We start from the raw sequence: 24017 nt of genomic DNA on the forward strand, positions 1-24017 counted from the left end.
AAATACTCTAAAATAGAAAAAATTAAAACAGGTATCTGCTTTATCATCTACCTTATTAATGGCATCTACCAAAAGTAACTGCAACCTCAAAGAAGATATGCATGATTTGAAATAATGAGTAACAAAACTTTAGTGATGCAGCGTAAGATAAGCAATCTTCTCTTCTCTGTTGAGGAGTGGGGAAGAAGGGGAATACTAAGCCTTGGTTTTATTCTTCTCTTTTGTTCCCTTCAAAGATTTCACAATTCTGTTCTATAATTAGAGCATAATTCTGACAATCCCATAAGGAAGAACCTAAATGAATTACATCCTCTTCTTCCTTTCAAATGCCCCAGAACCAGAACACTATGAAAAGTGCTCAAAAGTGTACAGATATAATCCTGGTCAGATACTTTTCACAAACCACTTTATAACAAAGGAAATTAGCGTTTCCCCCACAAGTCAAGGAGAAATGTTTGTCAAGGGCTATTGTAAGGTAGTTTTGAAAAGGCAAACACTTTTTTCCTTTTAATCCTCACCTGAGGATATGTTTTTATTGATTTCAGAGGAAGAAAAGAAGGGGGTCAGGGAAGGAGGGAGGCAGGGAGGGAGGGAAGAAGGAGGGAGGAACGGAGAGAGAAACATCAATGTTGAGAGAGAAACATTTGATTGTTGACTCCCATACATGCCCCGACTAGGGATCAAACCCACAACCTAGGTATGTGACCTGACCGGGAATCAAACCCCAAACCTTTGGTGTACAGGATATCGCTCCAACCAACTGAGCCACCTGGCCAGGGCAAAAGGCAACACTTTTTGATGGAAGCCATTTTGATGAAAATTATCTTCCAATTAATTCTTGTGTACGTGGATTGCTTTTATTTTGGAAATAGTCCATTTTTATCATAAACAACAGAAAAGGGACCTTTGGAAATTACCTTTTCCAGAGTTTCTCTACACTTGGCATTTTTGACACTTTGGACCAGATAATTCTTTGCCATGGGAAGTGGGAAAGGATGTCCCTGTACACTGTAGGATATTTGGTAATATCCCTGGCCTTTACCCACTAGATGTGAGTAGCATCTTCCCAGTTAGAAAACAAAAAAAATGTCTGCAGACATTGCTCAGCAGGGAGGGGGGGGTGCAAAATCACTCCAAGTTAAGAAACATTGATGTGTCCTGGCCGGTGTTTCTCAGTGGTTAGAGTAGTTCTCAACCTTCCTAATGCCGCCATCCTTTAATACAGTTCCTCATGTTGTGGTGTCCCCCAACCATAAAATTATTTTTGTTGCTACTTCATAACTGTAATTTTGCTACTGTTATGAATCGTAATGTGAATATCTGATATGCAGGATGTATTTTCATTGTTATAAATTGAACATAATTAAATCATAGTGATTAATCACAAAAACAATATGTAATTATATAGGTGTTTTCTGATGGTCTTCGGCGACCCCTGTGAAAGGGTTGTTCAACCCCCCAAAGAAATCGCAAGCCACAGGTTGAGAACCGCTGGGTTAGAGCATCACCTTGCACACCAAAGGGTCTCGGATTCGATTCTCAGTCAAGGGCATGTACCTGGTTTACAGGTTCACTCCCCACCCCCAGTCAGGGCACGTTCGAGAAGCAATCGATGTGTCTTTCTCACATTGATGTGTGTCTGTCTCTCCCTCTCTTTCCCCCCCTCTTCCCTCCCTTCTACGTTCTCTCTAAAAAGCAAGGGAAAAAATATCCTCCGGTTAGGATTAAGCAAAAATAAACTGATCTAATCCAACTTTCCCCTTTAATAATCTGCTACTTAAATCCAGAGCAATAGTTTATTCAAAGTAAATGAAAATCTCTTGTCAGTCCACTTTACTTTCTTAATTCAACCAAAAAACATTATGTACCACCTGGCTGGCTTGGCTCAGTAGGAGCATCAACCTATGAACCAGGAGATCATGGTTTGATTCCCAGTCAGGGTACATGCCTGGGTTTCAGGCTCAATCTCCCCAGATTGGGGCGTACAGGAGGCAGCCAATCAATGATTCTCTCTCATCATTGATGTTCTCTCTCTCTCTACCTCTCCCTTCCTCTCTGAAATCAATAAAAAGATACATCTTTTTTTTTTTTTTTTTAGAAAAACATTATGTACCTCTCAATTTTCCAGGATAACTATTATAAGCAAAACAAACTGACTTATAATATCAAGCTTGAACCAATTATAAAATATTTGCCAACTGTAATGAAAATATCTAAAAATCTGAAATGTAACTGTAACTTCTTTGAAGCAAGAATATCAAATATTAGATTTTTTTTTAAAGATCATGTGACAGGATGCCATGGTTTTAGATACATACAATTTTGGTAATGTATTCAAATGAATCAAAATGCTAAATATTTAAAACCATGAAAATGTATACATGAAAAAATATATTCTAAAATTCCAAATTAACAATACATTCAAACTTATCTGTTTACTTGGTTCCTATTATAATAAGATGTCAGGTAAGATCTTTTCTTCTATATAATCACTTACTTGGCATTTATCCCCAACTTCATACTGTAAGCCAGCAGCAATGGAATAATCACGTTTCTGTTGAGCTGTAAATAATATCAGAATAATATCAAGTTGACTTAATTATTTTCAAGTGCCACAAAACAAATTTATGGAAAATGCAGATTTTTAAGCTCACCTTGTTTAGACTTGAGCCAAATTTCATATTCTACATTTCTATAAACCGCTGGATTGAGTGACTTAAGAACCTTTCTAGACAAAGGAAGGCTTTGGGAGTTCCCATTGTTTTTCAGGTGCTAAACAAACAAAGTCAGGATTAAAAAAATAAAACATTTTTGTTTGACATATGTACAAGAATAAAATCAAAAGAAAACTTCAAAAATTACTAAGTTGCTGAAAAATGTACTAGTTAGATACGCCTAACTCTATTGAAAATGTACCAGAAAAGATTAAAAATATTAAGACTACACTTTTATAAGCTCTTATATTGAAGAACAAGTTAAGACCTTTAGAAAAAAATACCTGATCACTTGACAGAGCTTTAAATCCATTTACATCATTAGCGGTGGTAGTTTTTCTCCTATAAAGGAAAAAACATAACCATAATTAGTACAAAATGTGTTCACATGCAATTAATTTATTCTAACTTCACATAAAAATATCAGAAGTCAGAGTTATATTCCACAAAGTCAAAGATATCTTCCAATGAGCCTTTACAAATTTTAATAAAGTACACAAGTGGCACTGACCAGTTTGGCTCAGTGGACAGAACGTCGGCCTGTGGACTAAAACAGCGGTAGCCAACCTTTCGGACCTCACAGACCCCCAGCGTCCCCAGACCACTGGTTGGCGACTGCTGGACTAAAGGGTCCTGGGTTCAATTCCAGTCAAGGGCACGTATCTAGGTTACAGGCTTGAGCCCTGGCCCTGGTGCGGGCGCATATGGAAGGCAACCTATGTGTCTCTCACATGATGTTTCTCTCTCTCCGTCTCTCCCCTTCCCTTCCACTCTCTCTAAAATCAATGAAAAAATATCCTTGGGTGAGGATTAAAAAATATACAAAAAAAAAGTGTGCGTGTGTGCGTGTGTGTGTGACTTCTAAAATATAATTCAAAGACTTTTATCAGTAGTTCTTACTGGCTCAATAAAACAAACAGAAATAAACTGAAATTCAGGTAAGTAGAATAATTGGGTTTATAAAACATTCAATGTAGAAAAATTTCCTTTCAATACATAAATGATGATCCATTAAACAAAATATTCCACTACAAAAAGATGTACAGTCTAGTGATAATGAATGCAAACCATATTCAGTATGCTAATACTAATAAGTGCTATTGGGGATGTTAGGAAAAAATTATAGTGTTGAGCCATAGGCTCAAATAATAAAAAGTGGGATGAGGAAAGAACTTGTTGAGATGTCTTTTTGAATAAGTAATTAAAGGTAACAAGATAGCAAACCATAAGTCTATTCAGTATTCCAGGCAGAAAAAACAGAAATCAAGTGCAAAGACTCTGGTGTGGACAAGGGCTGGCTGGCAAGGCTGGAACAGAGTGATGGCAAGTAGAATGGGAGATGAGGTGAGGAGCCACCTGTACTCTTCTGTCCAACACTCCTTCATAAATCAATTTCTAGTCTTTGGGACAATTTCCCAAGTCTGTACCCTTAAATGCAGCAATCTTCAAGAGACTCCAAGTAGCCAGTGTCTAGATTTTTAAAAAGCACCCATAATTTCCAGTACTTCAGCACTGTGAATGCGAAAAGAATCCAGGCACAAGAGTATAACAAAATCCCTAGTCTTTCCTCCTTGCTATCACACTATGCCTATCTATTGTGCCATGGTTATATAGCATTCTTCCCTACTTGAAGCCTTGTCTTCCCTAAGCCAGATATGACACAAGAAATCTGTAATAATGCAAAAAGTTAACGAGAAAGGCTCCAATGTTACAATAGTAAAAAGCTACAATAGTAAAGTATAAAAAGAAAAACAGCATTATAATGAGCACACCTTCCCTAATTAACTTTCTCCTATGTTCAATGACATGTCTTAATCAGAGAGGTGCTGGAGAGGACCATGGAGTAAAATTTTTCCCTGTGCAAAGTCAGTCCATTCTAGCATTAAACTTACAAAGGCAGACCCAGATTCTAACCTAACTGTTCATTTCTTTCTTATAAAGAAATGATAGACTGCTGAAACTGGTTTGGCTCAGTGGATAGAGCGTCGGCCTGCGGACTGAGAGGTCCCAGGTTCGATTCCAGTCAGGGGCATGTGCCTTGGTTGCGGGCACATCCCCAGTAGGAGATGTGCAGGAGGCAGCTGATCGATGTTTCTCTCTCATCGATGTTTCTAACTATCTCTCTCCCTTCCTCTCTGTAAAAAATCAATAAAATATATTTTAAAAAAAAATAAAAATAAAAATAAAAAAGAAATGGTAGACAATTTTTCAATCAGGATTAGAAAAATTTAAGAAATACCTTGAATTACAGATAAAAAGATAATTAAGTACTTAATAAAGAATTAGATATCAATTTTCATTTCTTTCTCTAGTTTCTCAGTATGTAACACCAAGTAGGAGGCTTTCCTTTTTAAGATACAACAGCAATAATAGTTTAACTTCATTAGGATTGGAATATGATTAGTTGCTATAAAATATCCTATATAATAAAACCCTAATATGCAAATCAACCGAATGGCGGAATGACCAGTCGCTTTGACGCGCACTGACCACCAGAGGCCAGATGCTCAACGCAGGAGCTGCCCCTGGTCAGGGCCGATGAGTGGGCGGCACCAGGCCGCCAGCCAAGGCAGGTGCCAGTAGGGGCCCCCCGATCGCCCCACCCGCCAGTCGACCCACATATCGGTCCTGATTGCCAGACTGACCTAGGGACCCTACTCATGCACAAATTTTGTGCACTAGGTCTCTAGTATTCTTATTATTGATAAAAACTAACATGTTGGACACTATATTTAGGAACTAGCTTATGCACTTTACGTGTTATCTCATTTAATTATTATAAACTGGAGGCCCGATGCACGAAATTCGTGCATAGGTAGGGTCCCTAGGCCTGGTTGGTGATCAGGGTGACTGTGGGGCGACTGGCGGGGCAATTAGGGGCCCCCGCTGGCACCCACCTTGGCTGGCCTGGGGCCTGCACGCAGCTTCTGCATTAAGCATCTGCCCCTGGTGGTCAGTGCACATCATAGCCACCGGTCATTCTGCCATTCGGTCTATTTGCATATTAGGCTTTTATTATATAGGAGGATTCTGCCCTTTGAGGAACTACTAATATATCTCATTTTACAGATGCAGAATTGAGGCTTCTTAGTGAATTTAAGTAATTTTCCCCAAGTCTAGTAAGTTGGCAGGAAGCCAGTATTGAAACCAGGTTTGGAAGTATACAGCCCAAGCTCTTATCCACTAGTTTATACGTCCTGCGGGGCGGGCTGGGAATATCATAGACTCAAAAAGTGCTTATTCACAACCTAAACAAAAACATTCTCCAGAGCTGTTCCCACACTATACCCTAATTTGGGGTTTTTATTATCTAAAAAGAAAAAGAGGTGGCATTATTTAAGGAAACAATAAAAGAAAGTCAAGGAAATCAAAATGGCCATTCTTTTAGCACTGAATACGCAAACAGTTGACAGCTTAACCTTAAAATTTTATAATACCACAGATATCGGTAGACCAAATCTATTCCACATATACACATCCAGATTACATAGAATTAGATGCTTTCCAACCCAAAACAAGTTTTTAAAAGTAACAGTTCCTTAGAAGAAATGAGGTAAAATTAGTGGCAGAGATAAAGAACCTTCTACTGCAGATCGGTATATTTTAGGAATACCGTAATATTTCAATTCCAGGGAACTCCTTGCAGAATCATTTACTGAATTGTTTCTTTGTACGGCACTATAAAGATATCTTAGAATTTAAATTCATTCTTACCTGCAACTATCATCCTCTGAATCTGATATTTCACTGTGGCTTTCACCAGCTACTTCAGCAGTGTTGAGTCCCATCAAGATTTTACTAACATCAGTTTTAAATACCTTCTCATACAGTAATTCATAAAGGAGAGCTGCAATTAACAAGAGATATGTTATGCAACATTAACTAATTTTATGTTCTAACATAAAATTGAGTATCTACTGCCCAGGCTTCTAAAATCATAACTGGATACCTGCAACATCTATGATCAAATTTAATCATAGAGAGCAACCAGATTTGTGTGTAATTTAGTTTAAAATCATTACATAAGATAACTGTCATTTTTAAAAATATCAACACAAAAAGGTATCACTACTTTGAAACAAGTATGATGACAATAAAAGATAAACATGCATATTAAACAATTATTACACTTTATGTGTTAAGCCTTTACATTATCTGCATATTTAATCCCAGCACAGTGGTACAATTATTCTAATTGTACAGATGAGGAAACTGAGAATTATAGATGGCATACAACATACCCAACCTTAAGAGACTTGGATAGAAAACATTAAGAAACATTAAGACTGCTTGCCCTAACCAGTTTGGCTCAGTGGATAGAGCATCGGCCCATGGACTAAAGGATCCTGGGTTCGATTCCGGTCAAGGGCATGTACATATCTGGATTGCAGGCTCAATCCCCAGACTCAGTTGGGGAGCGGGGACCATGTGGAAGGCAACCAATTGATGTGTCTCTCTCACATCGATGTTTCTCTCTGTGTCTCCCCCTTCCTTCCACTCTCTCTAAAAATCAATGGAAAAATATCCTCAGGTGAGGATTAATAAACAAAACAACAAAAAAATTTTTAAAAAAAAGACTGGTAGGAAGAAGATAACTTTCCATAAGGGACTAAAAAGAGACTGTTATAAAATGTATTCTCAGCCCAGCCAATATGGCTCAGGGATTGAGCGTCAACCTATGAACATATGACTGAACTACGGTTCAATTCCAAGTCAGGGCACATGCCTGGGTTACGGGCTCGATTCCCAATAGGAGTTGTGCAGGAGGCAGCCAATCAATGATTCTTTCTCATCACTGATGTTTCCATCTCTCTCTCCCTTTCTCTTCCTCTCTGAAATAAAAATATTTTAAATGTATTCTCAGCAGCCAATGAAGAAGCATATTTAGACGTTTTGCTTAAAAAAAAAACACACACACACACACAGAAAACATGGAAATATATATTACCAAATATTCTAAATTGGTTTTACTACAGTGATTCTTATGGAAACAAGAGTACACTAAGAATTCATCAACAATAAGTTTCCTAAGAGACTTCCTTCTAGCAAACCATCTTTCTTCTACACCTTATATCAGGGGTCCTCAAACTTTTTAAACTGGGGGCCAGTTCACCGTCCCTCAGACTGTTGGAGGGCCTGACTATAGTTTAAAAAAAAAACTATGAACAAATTCCTATGCACACAGCACATATCTTATTTTGAAGTAAAAAAACAAAACGGGAACAAATACAATATTTGTATTTGCATGTGGCCCGCAGGCCGTAGTTTGAGGAACTCTGCCTTGTATCATCCAACCCACAGGCACTGAGAAGTATAGGAAAGGAATCTCCATGAGCTATCCTTCCCAAAGCTGACATGTCCAGATTTTGACTAGCTGGAAAAAAAAGGACACAGTCCAGGATAGTCAGCTAGACTTTCATACCTCAAAACAGATGAATTAATTTTAAAAATTTACATTACATATTATCTTTACTGATCACCACTAGCTTAAGAACAGAGGACTCCTGGCCTGAGCGCTCAGTGGTTAGAACATCAGCCTGCAGACAGAAGGATATTGAGTTCGATTCCCAGTCAAGGGCACGTACCTGGGTGGCAGCTTCGATCCCAGGCCCAGGTCAGGGCTCATGAGGGAGGCAACCAATCGATGTTTTTTTCACATCAATGTTTCTCTCTTTCGCTCTCTCCCTCCCTCCCTCTCACTCTCTCAACCTCCTGTGGGAATTTAAAAAAAAAAAAAAAATGAGGAAAAAGCTGTTGTATGCCCAGCACTACTGTTTTGTATGAGTGATGTGCATTTAGAACAGACAAAGGAAGGAACTAATAGAGCAGTAATTCTCAATTGGGAAGGAACTGTATCCTTCCAGGAAATATGTGGCAAAATCTAGTGACATTTTTGGTTGTCACAATGGGAGATCTACACAGTAGATGCTAGGTATACTATTAAATATCCCACAATGTACAGAACAGCCCCCACAACAAGAATTACCTGGCCCAAATTGTCAATAGTGTCAAAGTTGAGAAACCCTGCTCTAGAGCCAATATAATCAAATGTTTGATTTGCTCGGTCATGTAAATTTTCAAGCCATACACTACCCAGCTTTGAAAACACATACAAATCCTTATTAATGAACTTAATTACTGCAGGAAATAAATAACTTCATATTTATAAGTCAAACTCTAGCTACTAGATCTTTTTTTCCTATTGAAAGAAGTTTTTAATACAATATTAATATTTTTGGTAACCTAAGGTTTTTAGAAATATCTTTTTATACAACAAAACAGAGTATATTTGCCCTGACTTGTGCGCATTAAGACTGTATATCTTAGGAATATAATTTCCTATACAAACACAAGGGTGAAACTTACACTGACACATAGCAGAGCTCTCTTTATACTTAATGGGATAGACAATATCATAATGATTTCCATTTGAAAAACACAGTAATACCTGAAAGGGAAAAATAAAAGACATCTTTCAGCACTTCATATTTGGTATTTACATAGAAACTTATTATCTCCAATATCTCTCAATCACTAATAAATAATTTTCAAACAGAAAGTGAGTATTTTAGAAGCAATCTAAAGCTCCAATGTAGTCAACTATGGTAAATTCACATGCAGAAATGTTATACAGCTATTAAATCAAAAAGTTCTTAATGACTTGGGGAATGCTTATGGGATAAAATATAAATACATTGCCCTAGGTTTGGCTCAGTGGATAGAGCGTTGACCTGGAGACTGAAGGGTCCCAGGTTCGATTCTAGTCAAGAGCACATGCCCAGGTTGTGAATTTGATCCCCAGTAGGAGGCGTGCAGGAGGCAGCCAATCAATGATTCTGTCTCATCATTGATGTTTCTATCTCTCTCTCCCTTTTCCCTATCTGAAATCAATAAAAATACATATATATTAAAAAAAAAAAAAAACCAGCATGATTTCAGCTACTTAAAGAACAAGATGTAAGAGACCATAAGAAAACATTCCAAAATCTTATTAATACTTACCTCTAAGAGGCAGAATCAAAAGTAAAATTTTTCTGCTTCTTTACAGTTAAAGTACAGTTAACCCTTGAACAATGTGGGGGTTAGAGGTGCCAACTCCTATGCATTCGAAAATCCAAATATAACTTTTGAATCCCCCAAAACTTATCTACAGTCCTCCCTAGGTATCTGCAGGGTACTGGTTCCAGGACACACAAACCGCCATACCATAATCCACAAATAGTCAAGTCCCTTATATCAAATGGTGTAGAACAGCAGTTCTCAACCTGTGGGTCACGACCCCTTTGGGGGTCGAACAACCCTTTCACAGGGGTCACCTAAGACCATCGGAAAACACATATATAATTACATATTGTTTTTGTGATTAATCACTATGCTTTAATTATGTTCAATTTGTAACAATGAAATTGGGGGTCACCACAACATGAGGAACTGTATTAAAGGGTCACGGCATTAGGAAGGTTGAGAATCACTGGTGTAGAACAATGCATACAATTGGCCTTCCCCATCTGCAGATTCCCAACGTCTAACCTCAAATGAGAAAATACTGTTCTCAATCTGCTGTTGATTGAATCCAGACACCTTGGGATGCAGAAGACAGACTATATTCATTGAACAAAATCCACATATAAGTGAACTCAGGTAGTTCAAACTCATGTTGGCAAAAAAATCAACTGTACTTTCTAAATAGTTAACTACTTATTCAAAGAGAAATGCACACTGATTTTATTTAGATTATGTCATATTCCAGTAAGTGTACTGGAAAAGGCCAGATCCAGAGACAAGCATGTTAGGAACCCCTAAGTCCTTATTAAGGTAGTATTTCACTCAATTTCCCTCCTCCTTACCACCATTAGCTTGGTGACAGATACTTCAAATGGCCTGGATGACTCCAGAACAAGTAATTAAAACAAAGTTTTCTTATAATGAATCAGCTGGGGTTTTTTCCTTTCTAGATTACATATTTTTCCAGTTGTTTCTGCTTTGAACAGATAATAAATAACACCTTAGCCAGCAAATTATCTTTATAATGGGAAATATATCACGATTACCAAAGTACCTCTGGATGAAATGGAAGAACCTATTTTTACAAGTTATTTTACTAGTTAATGTTTATATTGACACAAAAGAGTAATAGTCTAGTTAATCATATACACTAGTATCTCAACTTATTTTCCTCTAGTGATAGGGTTCAACATGGTGAATTGTCGGGAAAAACTAATACAAAAAATTACAGCTCAATGATGATTAACAGAAACTACACTGTATCAACTCAGTATCAGCCTTCATGCACAAATATTTCCAAAAACCACTTTAAAATTATAGCTTAGGAGGTCAAGGTGGCATCTGAGTAGTTCTTTCACTTAAAGCTTTTAAAAACACTGAAAAAATTCTTACCTTTTCAGGAAAATTATTTTCAGTTACTTGTGAAGGAGAAACATTTGGTTCCCGATAAATTACAAAATCTTTCCTAAAAATAACATTTTTAGAAATTACTTCTGATGGAATATATCCTATAAATTGAGATATATCATTCATTTATTCAAAAGCCTAATTTATGTAAAGTAATGATTTGTTTAGGCACTGAAGATATAGCTGTAAATATAAGATAGTAATGGAATACTAAGTTGTAAAATCCTATCTAATCTAATAATAGACAAACATGGTAATTGACCATACCTCTGCTACACTTCCCATTGGCTAATCAGCAGGATATGCAAATTAACTGCCAACAAAGATGGCGGCCGGCAGCCACGCAGCTGAAGCGAGCAGAAGGCTTGCTTGCTCCAGTGATGGCGGAAGCCACAGTTCCCTGCCTGCCGCGGCCCGGCTCTGAGCTCCTGAAGCAACAGCTCCAAAAAGCAACGTTTCAATTATAGAAGCTAAACAAACCCCAGATACCTGCTTTCAGCCAGCCCCGGCCTCAGAGCTGGAGCCAGGCCTCAGAGCTGGAGCGGGCTCTCAGCTCCAGTGACAGCTATAGAAGGTAAATAAATCCCAGAATAAAAATAGAAAGAAAAAAAGGAGAGGCTGGGAGCTTGTCGCCCGCCAGCCTGAAAACAGCCATCAGCCCCTCATCCAGGCTGGCCAGGCACCCCAGTGGGGACCCCCGCCTGAAGGGGGTGTGACCAGCTGCAAACAGCCATCATCCCCTCACCCAGGCTGGCAGGCACCCAAGCGGTACCCCCACCCTGATCCGGGACACCCTTCAGGGCAAACAAGCCGGCCCCCACCCGTGCACCAGGCCTCGATTCTATATAGTAAAAGGGTAATATGCAAACTGACCCTAACAGCAGAAAGACTGGGAATGACTGGTCACTATGACACACACTGACCACCAGGGGGCAGACGCTCAATGCAGGAGCTGCCCTCTGGTGGTCAGTGCACTCTCACAGGCGGAGCTCTGCTCAGCCACAAGCCAGGCTGATAGCTGCCAGTATAGCAGTGGTGGTGGGAGCCTCTCCTGACTCCTCAGCAGAGCTAAGGATGTCCGACTGCAGCTTAGGTCTGCACCCCGCTGGCAAGTGGACATCCCCGGAGGGCTGCTGGGCTGTCAGAGGGATGTCTGATTGCCACCATAGGCCCAATCCCCTGGGGAGCAGGCCTAAGCCAGCAAGTGGTCATCCCGAGGGGTCCCAGACCGCAAGAGGGCACAGGCCAGGCTGAGGGACACCCCCGCCGCCGAGTGCACAAATTTTTGTGCACCAGGCCTCTAGTACCTATAAAAAGCATCTTTTCAAAAAAATAAAATTTCAAATATAGCTTGTATATGTGTGACTTCATATATAATTCTTAAAGGAAACCTCAAAACCATAGAAGTTGTGAAGAGGAAATATATAAAGACATTTTGAAAAGAAAATATAAAGCATTCACCTGCTCCTCTACTAGGCAATAGTAGTAAAATTGATAACTGACAGAGGTGTTTTGCCTCTGTTCTAGTGGCCCTTCAGTTCTACTGGCCTTGAGAAAGTAGGAAATCATTTCTCTGTAAGGTTGATAAATGATAACGTTTAGAGGTTTGGAAAATTTTCTGTACTCCTTTCCAAAAATATCTTGAAAATTAAAATTTCTAAACATTGATATATCTAAATGTCAAAATCTAATTCATACAATAAAAATAAACTTAGAAAAGATGTTTCACAACCAAGAATAAAATCACTATTTTAACTATTTTAGTAGAATGTAATATATTAATTTTCCACTAACTTTATTTTTGTTGAATTATGTTATTAGTGCTTACCTGTACATAAGAGAAAGGGCACTTATTTCCACCTGTCCAACCCATTCCTGTATTAAAGAAAAAAAATGGCCCGTAAATGTCTCAGACTTTTTTACAATATATTTCTAAACCAGCGATTTTCAACAAATGTGTTACAAGAATTTTTAAAACATGCAATACCTGACTGTTTAGTCAGGGGCACTGACCTCTTTTCCCTTAGACTGTCAAATTAAAAAATGACAACAATAACCATTAGGTGTAAATGAATCAAAATTATACCTATTTTTTCTGTCAGATTAGTAAAAAATATATTTTTGGTGTACCGCAGATTTTGAGTAATTAGTTTATGTGTCATGAGATGAAAAAGGTTGAAAATCACTACTCTAAACAACATCTTCATACATACCTTTATACAATATAAAGTTCTGAAAGCTTGTTATTAGTATCATAAATATTATAAAAACATTTACTTAAAACATGTTATATATACTAAAAAGCAGCCCAAGTCCCTGTTGCAAAAATCCTTAGTAATGGAGTGGAATGACAGGTCCTAATGGTGTGGTAAGACCAAGAAGTGGTATCCCTAAGTTGAGAACTTGTTGAATGCAAGGGTTCTGTCCTCTAACCTAGCACCCAGGACAGAGCTTGGCACATGTTGAAGGTACAAAGAGAGTCTCCCAGCAATCCTTTTCAAATGAGGTAGAGATTCTACAATCCTAAAGGAGTCACTTTAAGTCTCTAAGAAGGAAATGGCCAGCATATATAAAAATCTTAGAATATGTCCATAAACTCTTAGACAAAGCAATTCAACTTCTATAAACCTATCCTACAGAAACATTTCCTATGTCCACAAAAATAAACAAGGATGTTCACTGTAGCCATCTGTAATAGTTTTAAAAAATATTTTGTTAAAGCCCAAAATCCCACCAATAGGTAAGGAATAATTAAATAACTTAGACATTTTACCCACACTATATATAGAACATGCAATCATTAAAAAGAATGAGGTATACCCATATGAAGTGACTTGGAAAAAAAATCACTGACTAGTATGAAAAGTCATAGTAAAAGAATCCTATTGTATAAAACAAAAAGTTATGTGTATAATATATGTATGCATACATTCCTTGAGAGGGGACTGAAAGGATAACATCCTAAACTGACAGTGGAGACCGGGAAAAGAAAGAATTTATTTTCATTCTATATTAAATATTTTACCATAAGAATGTATTCTACACTATTTGTGAAATTAGTAAAGACTTAATACCAATAGTCACTAAAAATAATGAGCTATGGTAAATGAATGCTGCCATCTTTTCCTTGAAAGAAATTTGAGGTAAGAAAAAGATTTTAGACAATGAACACAGAGGAGGATAATAATCTTTTCCCCAGAGACTTCATTTTAGTAGCTCTTAAAAATTGGTTCTGGTTTTCAAAATGAAATGGGTGCCATATATTAAAATAGATTTCTTAAAATAGGTCTGTACCTAACAATCATGGCTTCTCATCAACTGCTGCAAGCAACACCCCTCTAGTGTAAAGGAAATCCCTCAGATCACAAACACAAGCAACACCTAATGCAAAATGTGTTACATCACTTTAAAAAATGGAAAATTATTCTACTCAACAATAAAATACTACCTCTCAAATAATGTACTATGTTAAAAGTATTTAATCTTCAGAATAAATTCTGCTGTAGTTTGGTTAAGCAGACAATGGCTATCACAGTATCTTCTCATCTTCTCTAACCAGGGTCAATTTTAAATATATATATATATCTCTCATCTCTCTCTCTCTCTCTCTCACTCTCTCTCAAAAAAAAGAGAAAAAAAAATCAATAAAATAAAAATATCTTAAAACCACTGCAATTGGTATTCTTGCTTCTGATCTCATCTCCCTTGAAATCACCTTTATACAAAATTCTTTCATCCATTCATTCAGTCAACATAAATGTCAGGAACTGTTCTCTAGTTCACAGTGGTGAACAAAACACACTCACTCACTTCCTGCCCCAAAAAACTTGCAAGGCTTCCCAATGCCAGTTTCCCGGTCCCCAGGCACAGACTTTGATTCAGATCAGTAATAAAGAGCAGGGAACCTGCATGTGTACAACTACCTCAGGTGATCCTGATGCAGACGGTGTGTAACTCACACTGAGATATGCTGGTCTAAAGCATACGCTCCAACCTGGTGAGCTTAGCACTGAAGGCTTCTTCATGATCTGACCCAGAGCTTGCCCTTTGACTTATTTCTCATTACCTCCTACTTTCAAATGCTCCATGCTCCATAAAACTAGACTGCATTCTGAATCTGCATTGCTCACAATTTTCACTACCTGAAATTGCCCTTCACCCCTGGCATTTCTTATTCAGAATCTATTCAGACTTCAAATGCCAACTCCAACTCTTGCTTTGCCTCCCCAGCTAGAAACAAAACTCTGAATGTCTATAGCAGTGGTTCTCAACCTTCCTAATGCCGCGACCCTTTAATAGTTCCTCATGTTGTGGTGACCCCCAATTTCACTGTTACAAATTGAACATAATTAAAGCATAGTGATTAATCACAAAAACAATATGTAATTATATATGTGTTTTCCGATGGTCTTAGGCGACCCCTGTGAAAGGGTCGTTCGATCCCCAAAGGGGTCGCGGCCCACAGGTTGAGAACCGCTGGTCTATAGCATCATACCTGCCCTTCTTATGGCATATGTACTTTCTCACTTTTGCATCCCCAGGGTGACTGGCAATTCTTGGCCCACAGCAAGCACTCAAACTAATGTTAGGGAATCAAACTGAGATACCAGTTGCTGACCAAAAACCCTGATCTCGTGTTATTATTCCCTTCCCTCCCTACCTGACTCCTCTCCTTAGCTTCATCCTTTGCTAATGTCATTTTAAAATTGACAGTAATTACCTCTGGAGATAATGGAACATCTACATGACATTCCATGATATTTGGATTTTTTACAGGAGTTTCGTAAGCAGAAAAAAATTTATTTTAACATCAACATGACTGAGGAAGTGTGGCAGTGAGACCTGGTGAGGAAGTGCTGACCTTTTACTCTCAACAGAGTCTTCCTTCTTCTCAAGCTAATCATGGGAAATAAAACCTCCATAAGAGAACCTATCTTCTCAGATACCTGAAGAAGTAATCAAATCTTGCCCTGTCCACCAATCCCCACACACCTACCAACACAGTATCATGAAAGTCATCACCAGTGTTATTTTAGCTCTTTTATACTACATTCACATGCCATTATAACAAAGATAAAGATACCACAATCCTGTCCCTAGGCAACAGCTAGTGTACAGTACAGTACAAAGCTCCAACTGTCTTCCAATTATATGCTATGTAAAATGTGCACCTAAAAAATGTTTACAAGGAAAGAGGATAACTCATTGTAACCCTTCCATACACTGTAACAGTGATGGCGAACCTATGACACACGTGTCAGAGGTGACACGCGAACTCATTTTTTTGGTTGATTTTTCTTTGTTAAATGGCATTTAAATATAGAAAATAAATATCAAAAATATAAGTCTTTTTTTTACTATGGTTGCAAATATCAAAAAATTTCTATATGTGACACGGCACCAGAGTTAAGTTAGGGTTTTTCAAAATGCTGACATGCCGAGCTCAAAAGGTTCGCCATCATTGCACTATAATATTGATCTTATATATAAAAAATAGATAAAAGATTACTGCATACCTGTGGATTTTCCAAACGTTTTAAATACTCTTCAAATGATCCTTCTATAAACTGAAAAAGGAAAAAAGTCTATTAGGAATACATCAAAACAACAGTTAAACTCTCTACTGTGAATTACTGAGTTTTTACATATGTGTATATATAATCTATGAAAATACATACAAATCAGTAAGTGAAGATCATAAACACACACAAAGAATTTAAAGAAGGAAACACTGTCAGAAAAGGTTTCCTGAACAGGATGTGGACAGAAACAGGGACAATATGGCATGTGGAAACAGAGAGGACACTGTGTTGGGCAGACAGGAGTGGCATGGTCAGCAGGAACAGAGCACTTTCGTGGGGAGAGCAGAGAGAGAGAGAACTCAGACTATCCATCTGTTTATAGAAAGGTGTGGCCCAGGCAGGACTTTCAGAAGAGGGAGAAAAGGCAATACAAGGTCACTGCAAGTGACATTATGAACAGAGAAATGATATGATAAAAGCAGCATTTTAAGGTTAATTTGAAAATGGCCAATATGTAGAGAATAAACAGACAGATACATTAGCTAAGACATATTAGTTTACTAATACAGATATGAATATTCACTGTTCCTTAGGTCAGTTATACTAAAAGCAGAGATGAGAATTAATAATGCTAAAGATATTTTGAAAAAAATAAATAAGATTTTTCTAATACACTTTGCTTCATTGTCACCTTAACATAAAATTAAAAGTTTATTCAAGCTATGTGAGCCCTGGCTGGTGTGGCTCAGTTGGTTGGGCATCATCCCGTGCACCAAAAGATTGCAGGTTTAATTCCTGGTCAGGGCACATGTTTCTCTCTCTCTCTCTCTCCCTCCCTCTCTAAAAATCAGTAACGGCCGAAACCAGTTTGGCTCAGTGGATAGAGCGTCGGCCTGCGGACTGAAAGGTCCCAGGTTCGATTCCGGTCAAGGGCATGTACCTTGGGCACATCCCCAGTAGGAGATGTGCAGGAGGCAGCTGATCGATGTTTCTCTCTCATCGATGTTTCTAACTCTCTATCTCTCTCCCTTCCTCTCTGTAAAAAATCAATAAAATATATTTAAAAAAATAAAAATAAAAATCAGTAACGAATCTTAAAAAAAAAAAGAAAAAGAAAAAGCTGTGATAACATTTTTTTTTCTAATAGCGATTATACTAATTTAATCGAGAAAGCCCTAAAACACCATCTGAAACATCAAATTCAATTTTATTTAAATTACAGGCCCAGTCAATTTGCAAAGCAATACACTCAAAAACATTAAAGTACACTACCAAGTCTATAAAAATCTTTTAAATGCCCATGGATTTTTTTAAGACTGAGATTATTTTATAGACAGTATACTGTCAAATTTCCAAAAAGTATCTTAAGATTTCAACACATATTATAATAAAATAGCTATTTTAAATATCCCACCAATCAGAGGCTACTGTTCTATATTAGGTGATTATTTATAGACTTAAAAACCCCACAGAACCATTTGAAGTTGGAAGAGACCCAAGCAGTGTTCTGCAAGCCTATATCCAATATAAGACTCTCCTTTCTAATCAGAAAGCATCCACCTAGGTTTTGACTGAACATTCTCAGTCACAAGGAACAACACCCCACCGCCTTCCCATGACAGCCTTTTCCCATTTTGGCCAACAGAAATGGTAAAGTGAAATTTACCCCTTTAGAACTTTCAACTTCTGGTAACCTCAAAAGATTGCAAGGGTTAAATAAATATATGCAAAGCATTTAAAATGCCTAGCACATATTAAGTGCTCAACCAGTGTTAGTAATTTCCATTATTGTCAAGAGTGTTTTACCCTCTGGGGTCAATAATAATGACTAACTTCAAATACTTAAAGACCACTCCATATACCTTTCTCTTCACCACACCCTAATATTCTATCTAGCCTCACTACCAGTTTTCTTTCTGTAAGACAAGTTTTCATATCTCCTGATCAAGTAGGTAATTCTCCTTCCTGAAATGCATTATTGTCCATCTGATAAAATAGCACTCAGAAAAATGTTACCAGTAATAATATTTTGCTTGAATATAGGAAAACCAACCCAAGAGCATATCCAAACTAAGAACCATTTATCTATTAACTCTCAGAATTGAGTCATTTGCAAAACACCAACATTCTTTTAGCAGTCCACAGGGGAGAATATCATTGAAAGTTGTCAGATGACTTAATTCTAAGCAAATCTTGTAAGGCTTTCAATGTAAAATGAAAATAGGTGACTGTCATATTTCACAGCCTACTACATACTACTGAGAAAATTCCAGTATTCTACAACATTCTATTAACTATTAATCATATTTACATAATTATAGTATTCTGATATGATTCACAATGATGAAGCCTGAAAATTAAAAATATATACATGCCTTCTGATAAAATAAAAGACTTAGTATGAATTTTTTTTTAATTCATAGGGGGTTACAAATCAGGGAAAACTCTATTAACCACACGCTCCATTTAACCTGACTATGTCAGACAAAACTCACTCTTAATATGCCAGGATCCTGCCCAAGTCACCCTCTATCCTTCATAGCTGTGTCTTATCTGTCACAGAAGCTTTCTAAAGGCCAGAATAATAAATGAATACCACTAAATGTCATAAAAACTATCACAAAAGAATATAATTGGATTTAAACTAAATAAAGCAATTCTTTTTTATAAGGGGGATTTTCATAACCCCCATTAAGATCCATCCTGTGAAATTCCCACTAGACCACTTCTAAAGGGTGAACTGTAAATGCAAGTCGAGATAACATTTCGTTTAAAATTACAAATTACCGCTTCAAATTTTTCTCTGTTCTCTCGAAGATAGTGAATACAGGCCATTCTGACTTCAACATGTCGAGACTGAGAATGCAATACCTAAAAAGAAAAAGCAACACACTGTTAAGCATTTTGTTAAAATAAGATTTAAGTTGCAACCTAGACATACCCAAAAAAACTCAACCAACAAAACACACCCTTTGTCTTTCTATAATTTCTAGACCTTTTTCATTTCCATTTCTCTCTCTAATCATAAGGATGGCATGACACATACAAACAGTAGTACAGTACGTCTTAAACCAGATGCCATTCTACAAAGAGTTTACTTCCATTTCTCCTTTAGGTCACTGAAATACTGAAATCATTCCTTTAAGAAAATCTTTGTGAACTGAAGACACTTTCCTCTCTTGGTCAGCCCTCTACTGTAACTTTGCTCTTCACAAAGCAGAACTAACTAATCTGCGCGGTGCTTAGATTCATCCCATGCATTTTAAATTACTTGCCTTATGTAGAAACTTAAGTCTCCTGTGGTTTCAGAAAAATTAAGGTACTCATTCTTAAATCCTTACAGGACTCTTGAAAGAACATCCAAGTGAGCAGCACACAGGATGCAAACACACTGCTGTGCTGTCATCCCAATAGCCTTCAAACTTGCTCTTATGCCCAAAATATTTTTTAAATATATTTTTATTGATTTCAGAGAGGAAGGAAGGGAGAGAAATAGAAACATCAATGATGAGAAAGAATCATTGATTGCCTGCCTCCTGCATGCCCCCTGCTGGGGATTGAGCCACAATCTGGGCATGTGCCCTGAAGGGGAATCAAACCCTGACTTCCTAGTTCATGGGTCAATGCTAAGCATTGAACCACACCGGCCAGGCTGCCCAAAATCTTAAAGCATCACCTGAAATAAGCCACACTACAAAGATGAACCAAATCCTCTCACTCTGTAGCCTGTGTTCTTCAATTAAGCTACTAATTCAACAAAAAGATAATTTATTGGCCTTCTGTCTCTTACTAAAATTCCAAAGCTTTGGTTTCAAACAAACTATTATCAAATAAATGCTTAGGAACCCTTTGGCTAGCCTCCAATACTTTAACTTCCACACTTAAGAGAAGATCAAAATTATGTTCTATTACTAGGTGTCTCAAAAGAAGGTATTCCTGGTACCCTATAGGACCAAGGTGGAGAAAAAAAAAAAAAACAACTGACATTTAAAATAACCACTTCTCAACTACTATGAAGGCCACTTGAAATTTTATTTTATTTTTTTAAAAATATATTTTATTTATTTTTTACAGAGAGGAAGGGAGAGAGATAGAGAGTTAGAAACATCGATGAGAGAGACACATCGATCAGCTGCCTCCTGCACATCTCCCACTGGGGATGTGCCCGCAACCCAGGTACATGCCCTTGACCGGAATCGAACCTGGGACCTTTCAGTCCGCAGGCCGACGCTCTATCCACTGAGCCAAACCGGTTTTGGCTTGAAATTTTATTATAAAGTAACTTTAGGAGTTACAGCTCAGATATATCTGATAAGGGATTGATATCCAAAATACATAAGAAACTCATAAAACTCAATAATAAAAAAATAAACAATCCAATAAAAAATATGGGCAGAGGACATGAAAGATTTTTCCAAAGAAGACATACAAATGGCCAACAGACATCAAATGATGCTCATCACTAATCATCAGGGAAATGCAAATCAAAACCACAACGACATACCACTTTACAATAGTCAGAATGGCTATTATCAAAAAGTCAACAAATAACGTGTTGGTGAGGATGTGGAGAAAAGAGAACTCTGGTGCACTGTTAGTAAGACTGCAAATTGGTGCAGTCACTATGGAAAACAGTAAGGAGACTCCTCAAAAAATAAAACCAGAAGTACCATATAACCCAGAAATTACCCTTCTGGGTATTTATCCAAAGAAAACAAAAACACTAATTCAAAAAGATACTAGAGGCCCGGTGCACGAAATTCGTGCGGGGGGGGGTGGGGGTGGGGGGGGTCCCTCAGCCCAGCCTGCACCCTCTCCAATCCGGGATCCCTCAGGGGATGTCCAACTGGGATCGAGCCTAAACCAGCAGTCGGACATCCTTCTCACAATCCGGGACCACTGGCTCCTAACCGATCACCTGTCTGCCTGCCTGATCACCCCTAACCTCTCTGCCTGCCTGCCTGCCTGATTGCTCCTAACTGCTCTCCTCTGCCGCCTGGTCGCCCCTAACTTCCTCTGCCTCGGGACCCGCCACTGTGGCTTTGTCCAGAAGGCTGTCTAGAAGATGTCTGGTCTAATTAGCATATTACCCTTTTATTAGTATAAATATGCACCTCCATGTTCACCGCAGCATTATTTACAATAGCCAAAATATGGAAGCAAGGTATCCATAGATAGATGAATGGATAAAGATGACGTGGTGGGTGTATACATACACACACAATGGAATATTATGCAGCAATAAAAAAGAATAAAATCTTGCCATATGTAACATGAATGGACACCTAAAGAGTAGTAATGCTAAAATAACTCAAAGACTACTGTATAGTAGTTTGACTTACATGTGGAATAAAAACAAAAAAATGAACAAACAAAACAAAACAGACTCAGAAATAAAGACCAAAGGGATGGTTTCCAGAAGGGAAAGAGATGGGGAATTGGGTGAAAAGGGTGAAGGGGAATATAGTCAGCAATATTGTGGTAACTTTACATGGTGACAGATTATTAGATTAGTGGGGTGATCATACTATAAAGTATAAAAATGTCAAATGACTATTTTGAACACCTGAAACTAATATAATTAATATTGTATGCCAACTATACCTTAAAAAGTTACAATTCCAATTGAGAGATTCTCCCTTATGCTCACAGTAAGCAGGAAAAGGGACACTTCAGCTGCACATTTTACAAGTCTCTTTGGATAACAGCCAAGGCTCATTTATATCCACAGAACCAGAGGCCCAACTGTCTGGACAGTTAGTATGTCCCTTTACTTTGAGATATACTGAAGATGCACTGTCTGAGATGAGCAATTAGTTTGTTTTCAGTATAGCAGCTGATTTTGCAATGCTGTCCTGGGAACTATTAAAAAGCATCTTTACATACTGTTAGCTTCCTACACTAGAAGAACTGTCCATATATAAAAGTAAACACCACACAATTTTTTTTTGCCAATACATAAATGATAGTTAATGACACTTCACATAAGTTAAATCAGACACCATTATGAATCAAGGTATTATTAGTCTGAGTAAATTGTAGTGTCATTTGATAGGGCTTTCTTGCAGTTAGCAAAGTGAAGCTAGTCTTAATGCAATTTACCTAGCAACAGGTGGCAGACATAAGTGAATAAAGCTTATTTTCCATCAAAAACAATGGTAGGCATACTGTTTTTTCTCCTTTTAATAAAGATTTTATTAGCACATGAAATCTGAACCTGTTACTCAGAAGCAAACTCTAAGCCAACTTCCATAAAGTGTTGGGTGCTGGTGCTTTACAAAGCCAAGCACTGCGAGAAGCAACAAGGTTACATGACAACTGTTTAAAAAGTATAATATAGTGCAAGTTCAAGGACACTCAGGAAGATTTGAAATGACAAATATCTTTGCAAATTATTATAGATGAAATAAACTAAAAATAGGAGGCTTTTCTATCTTTACTTGAGACAAGATAATGATAAACACTGGGAAAGACTGAGATACACTGCTTTAGCAAGTCCTCTAAGAGTGCCCTATTTTTAGCTCTATGGCCACAAAGCTGATTCAGGTCAGGCCTCCTGCAGGCCCAAGTCCAGAAGTGTAAAAAGGGAAGGGCCTCTCTAAATCAGGTAAATTGGAGGGAAAGACTATTCCTAACTCAAGTCTCTACCCCACTCCCCCCAATGACTGCCATTTAGATTACTTACTCTGACTCCTTCTTAGAAACGATAAATTATTTTGATACTAGAGAAAATGTTGGCAAAAACAAATAAATCCTTTGTACATATTTTTAAAGGACAGCCTGAGGTTGGTGTTACTTCCCTTGCCCCACCCCCACACATACTTTGCCTTTGGCCATAAAGGCTCCATGCTTAGCCCATGTCTACTGAAGAACTGAGCTTTCCCAAAATTCATGGCATTAAGCTTCCGAGACTCTGGATACTAAAAATTACCCGTCGCACAAATGGAGGGGATGTTCCCTTAGGCCTAACTTAACACATTTTATTGTATCTCATTGTCATTTATCTGATGTTAGCAATGAGTTCTTTGTACAACTAGCTCTTGCCCCCTTCTACTTAAAAATAGAAATCCCACTACAAAATAGAGGATTCTGTATAATCAAGTTCACCAATTATCTATGGCATGGAATACTGAAATAAGGCACACCTTTCTGCTTCAATATAAAGCAAAATCTGGAAATCCAATTCCAAATAAACGCCACACTTTTGTTGGTTTCTACCTCTTCCAGACGGAACTCTAGCTAGAGCTAACAGAATATATAATATACTTTCACCTCTCCCCTCTGCTTCCGGAGTGCTGAGGCGTGCAGGGAGGCTGAGACAGAAGCAGCAGGACAGACGGAGATGTGGAGAATTCATAAATGGGACATG

General features: G+C 37.8%; 1 protein-coding gene across 5 annotated transcripts in view; it reads right to left on the minus strand.

Moving 5' to 3' along the window:
* OTUD4 (OTU deubiquitinase 4) overlaps nt 1-24017 on the minus strand; it is a 46780-nt gene that overhangs the window by 20654 nt on the left and 2109 nt on the right. For 3 of the 5 annotated variants that reach the window (XM_036312202.1, XM_036312203.1, XM_036312201.1), the window contains exons 2-10: nt 19436-19519; nt 16643-16693; nt 12955-13001; nt 11112-11184; nt 9081-9162; nt 6429-6561; nt 2999-3056; nt 2655-2772; nt 2498-2562 (exon numbers count right to left, since the gene is read on the minus strand). In XM_036312202.1, the coding sequence (XP_036168095.1) occupies nt 2498-2562; nt 2655-2772; nt 2999-3056; nt 6429-6561; nt 9081-9162; nt 11112-11184; nt 12955-13001; nt 16643-16693; nt 19436-19519 (711 nt within the window). Of the gene's footprint in view, nt 1-2497; nt 2563-2654; nt 2773-2998; nt 3057-6428; nt 6562-9080; nt 9163-11111; nt 11185-12954; nt 13002-16642; nt 16694-19435; nt 19522-24017 lie in introns of those variants that run through there. The other 2 variants (XM_036312204.1, XM_036312205.1) reach the window with 2 other exon arrangements.

The sequence above is a fragment of the Myotis myotis genome, unplaced genomic scaffold, assembly GCF_014108235.1.
Source record: "Myotis myotis isolate mMyoMyo1 unplaced genomic scaffold, mMyoMyo1.p scaffold_m19_p_6, whole genome shotgun sequence".
NCBI lineage: Eukaryota > Metazoa > Chordata > Mammalia > Chiroptera > Vespertilionidae > Myotis > Myotis myotis.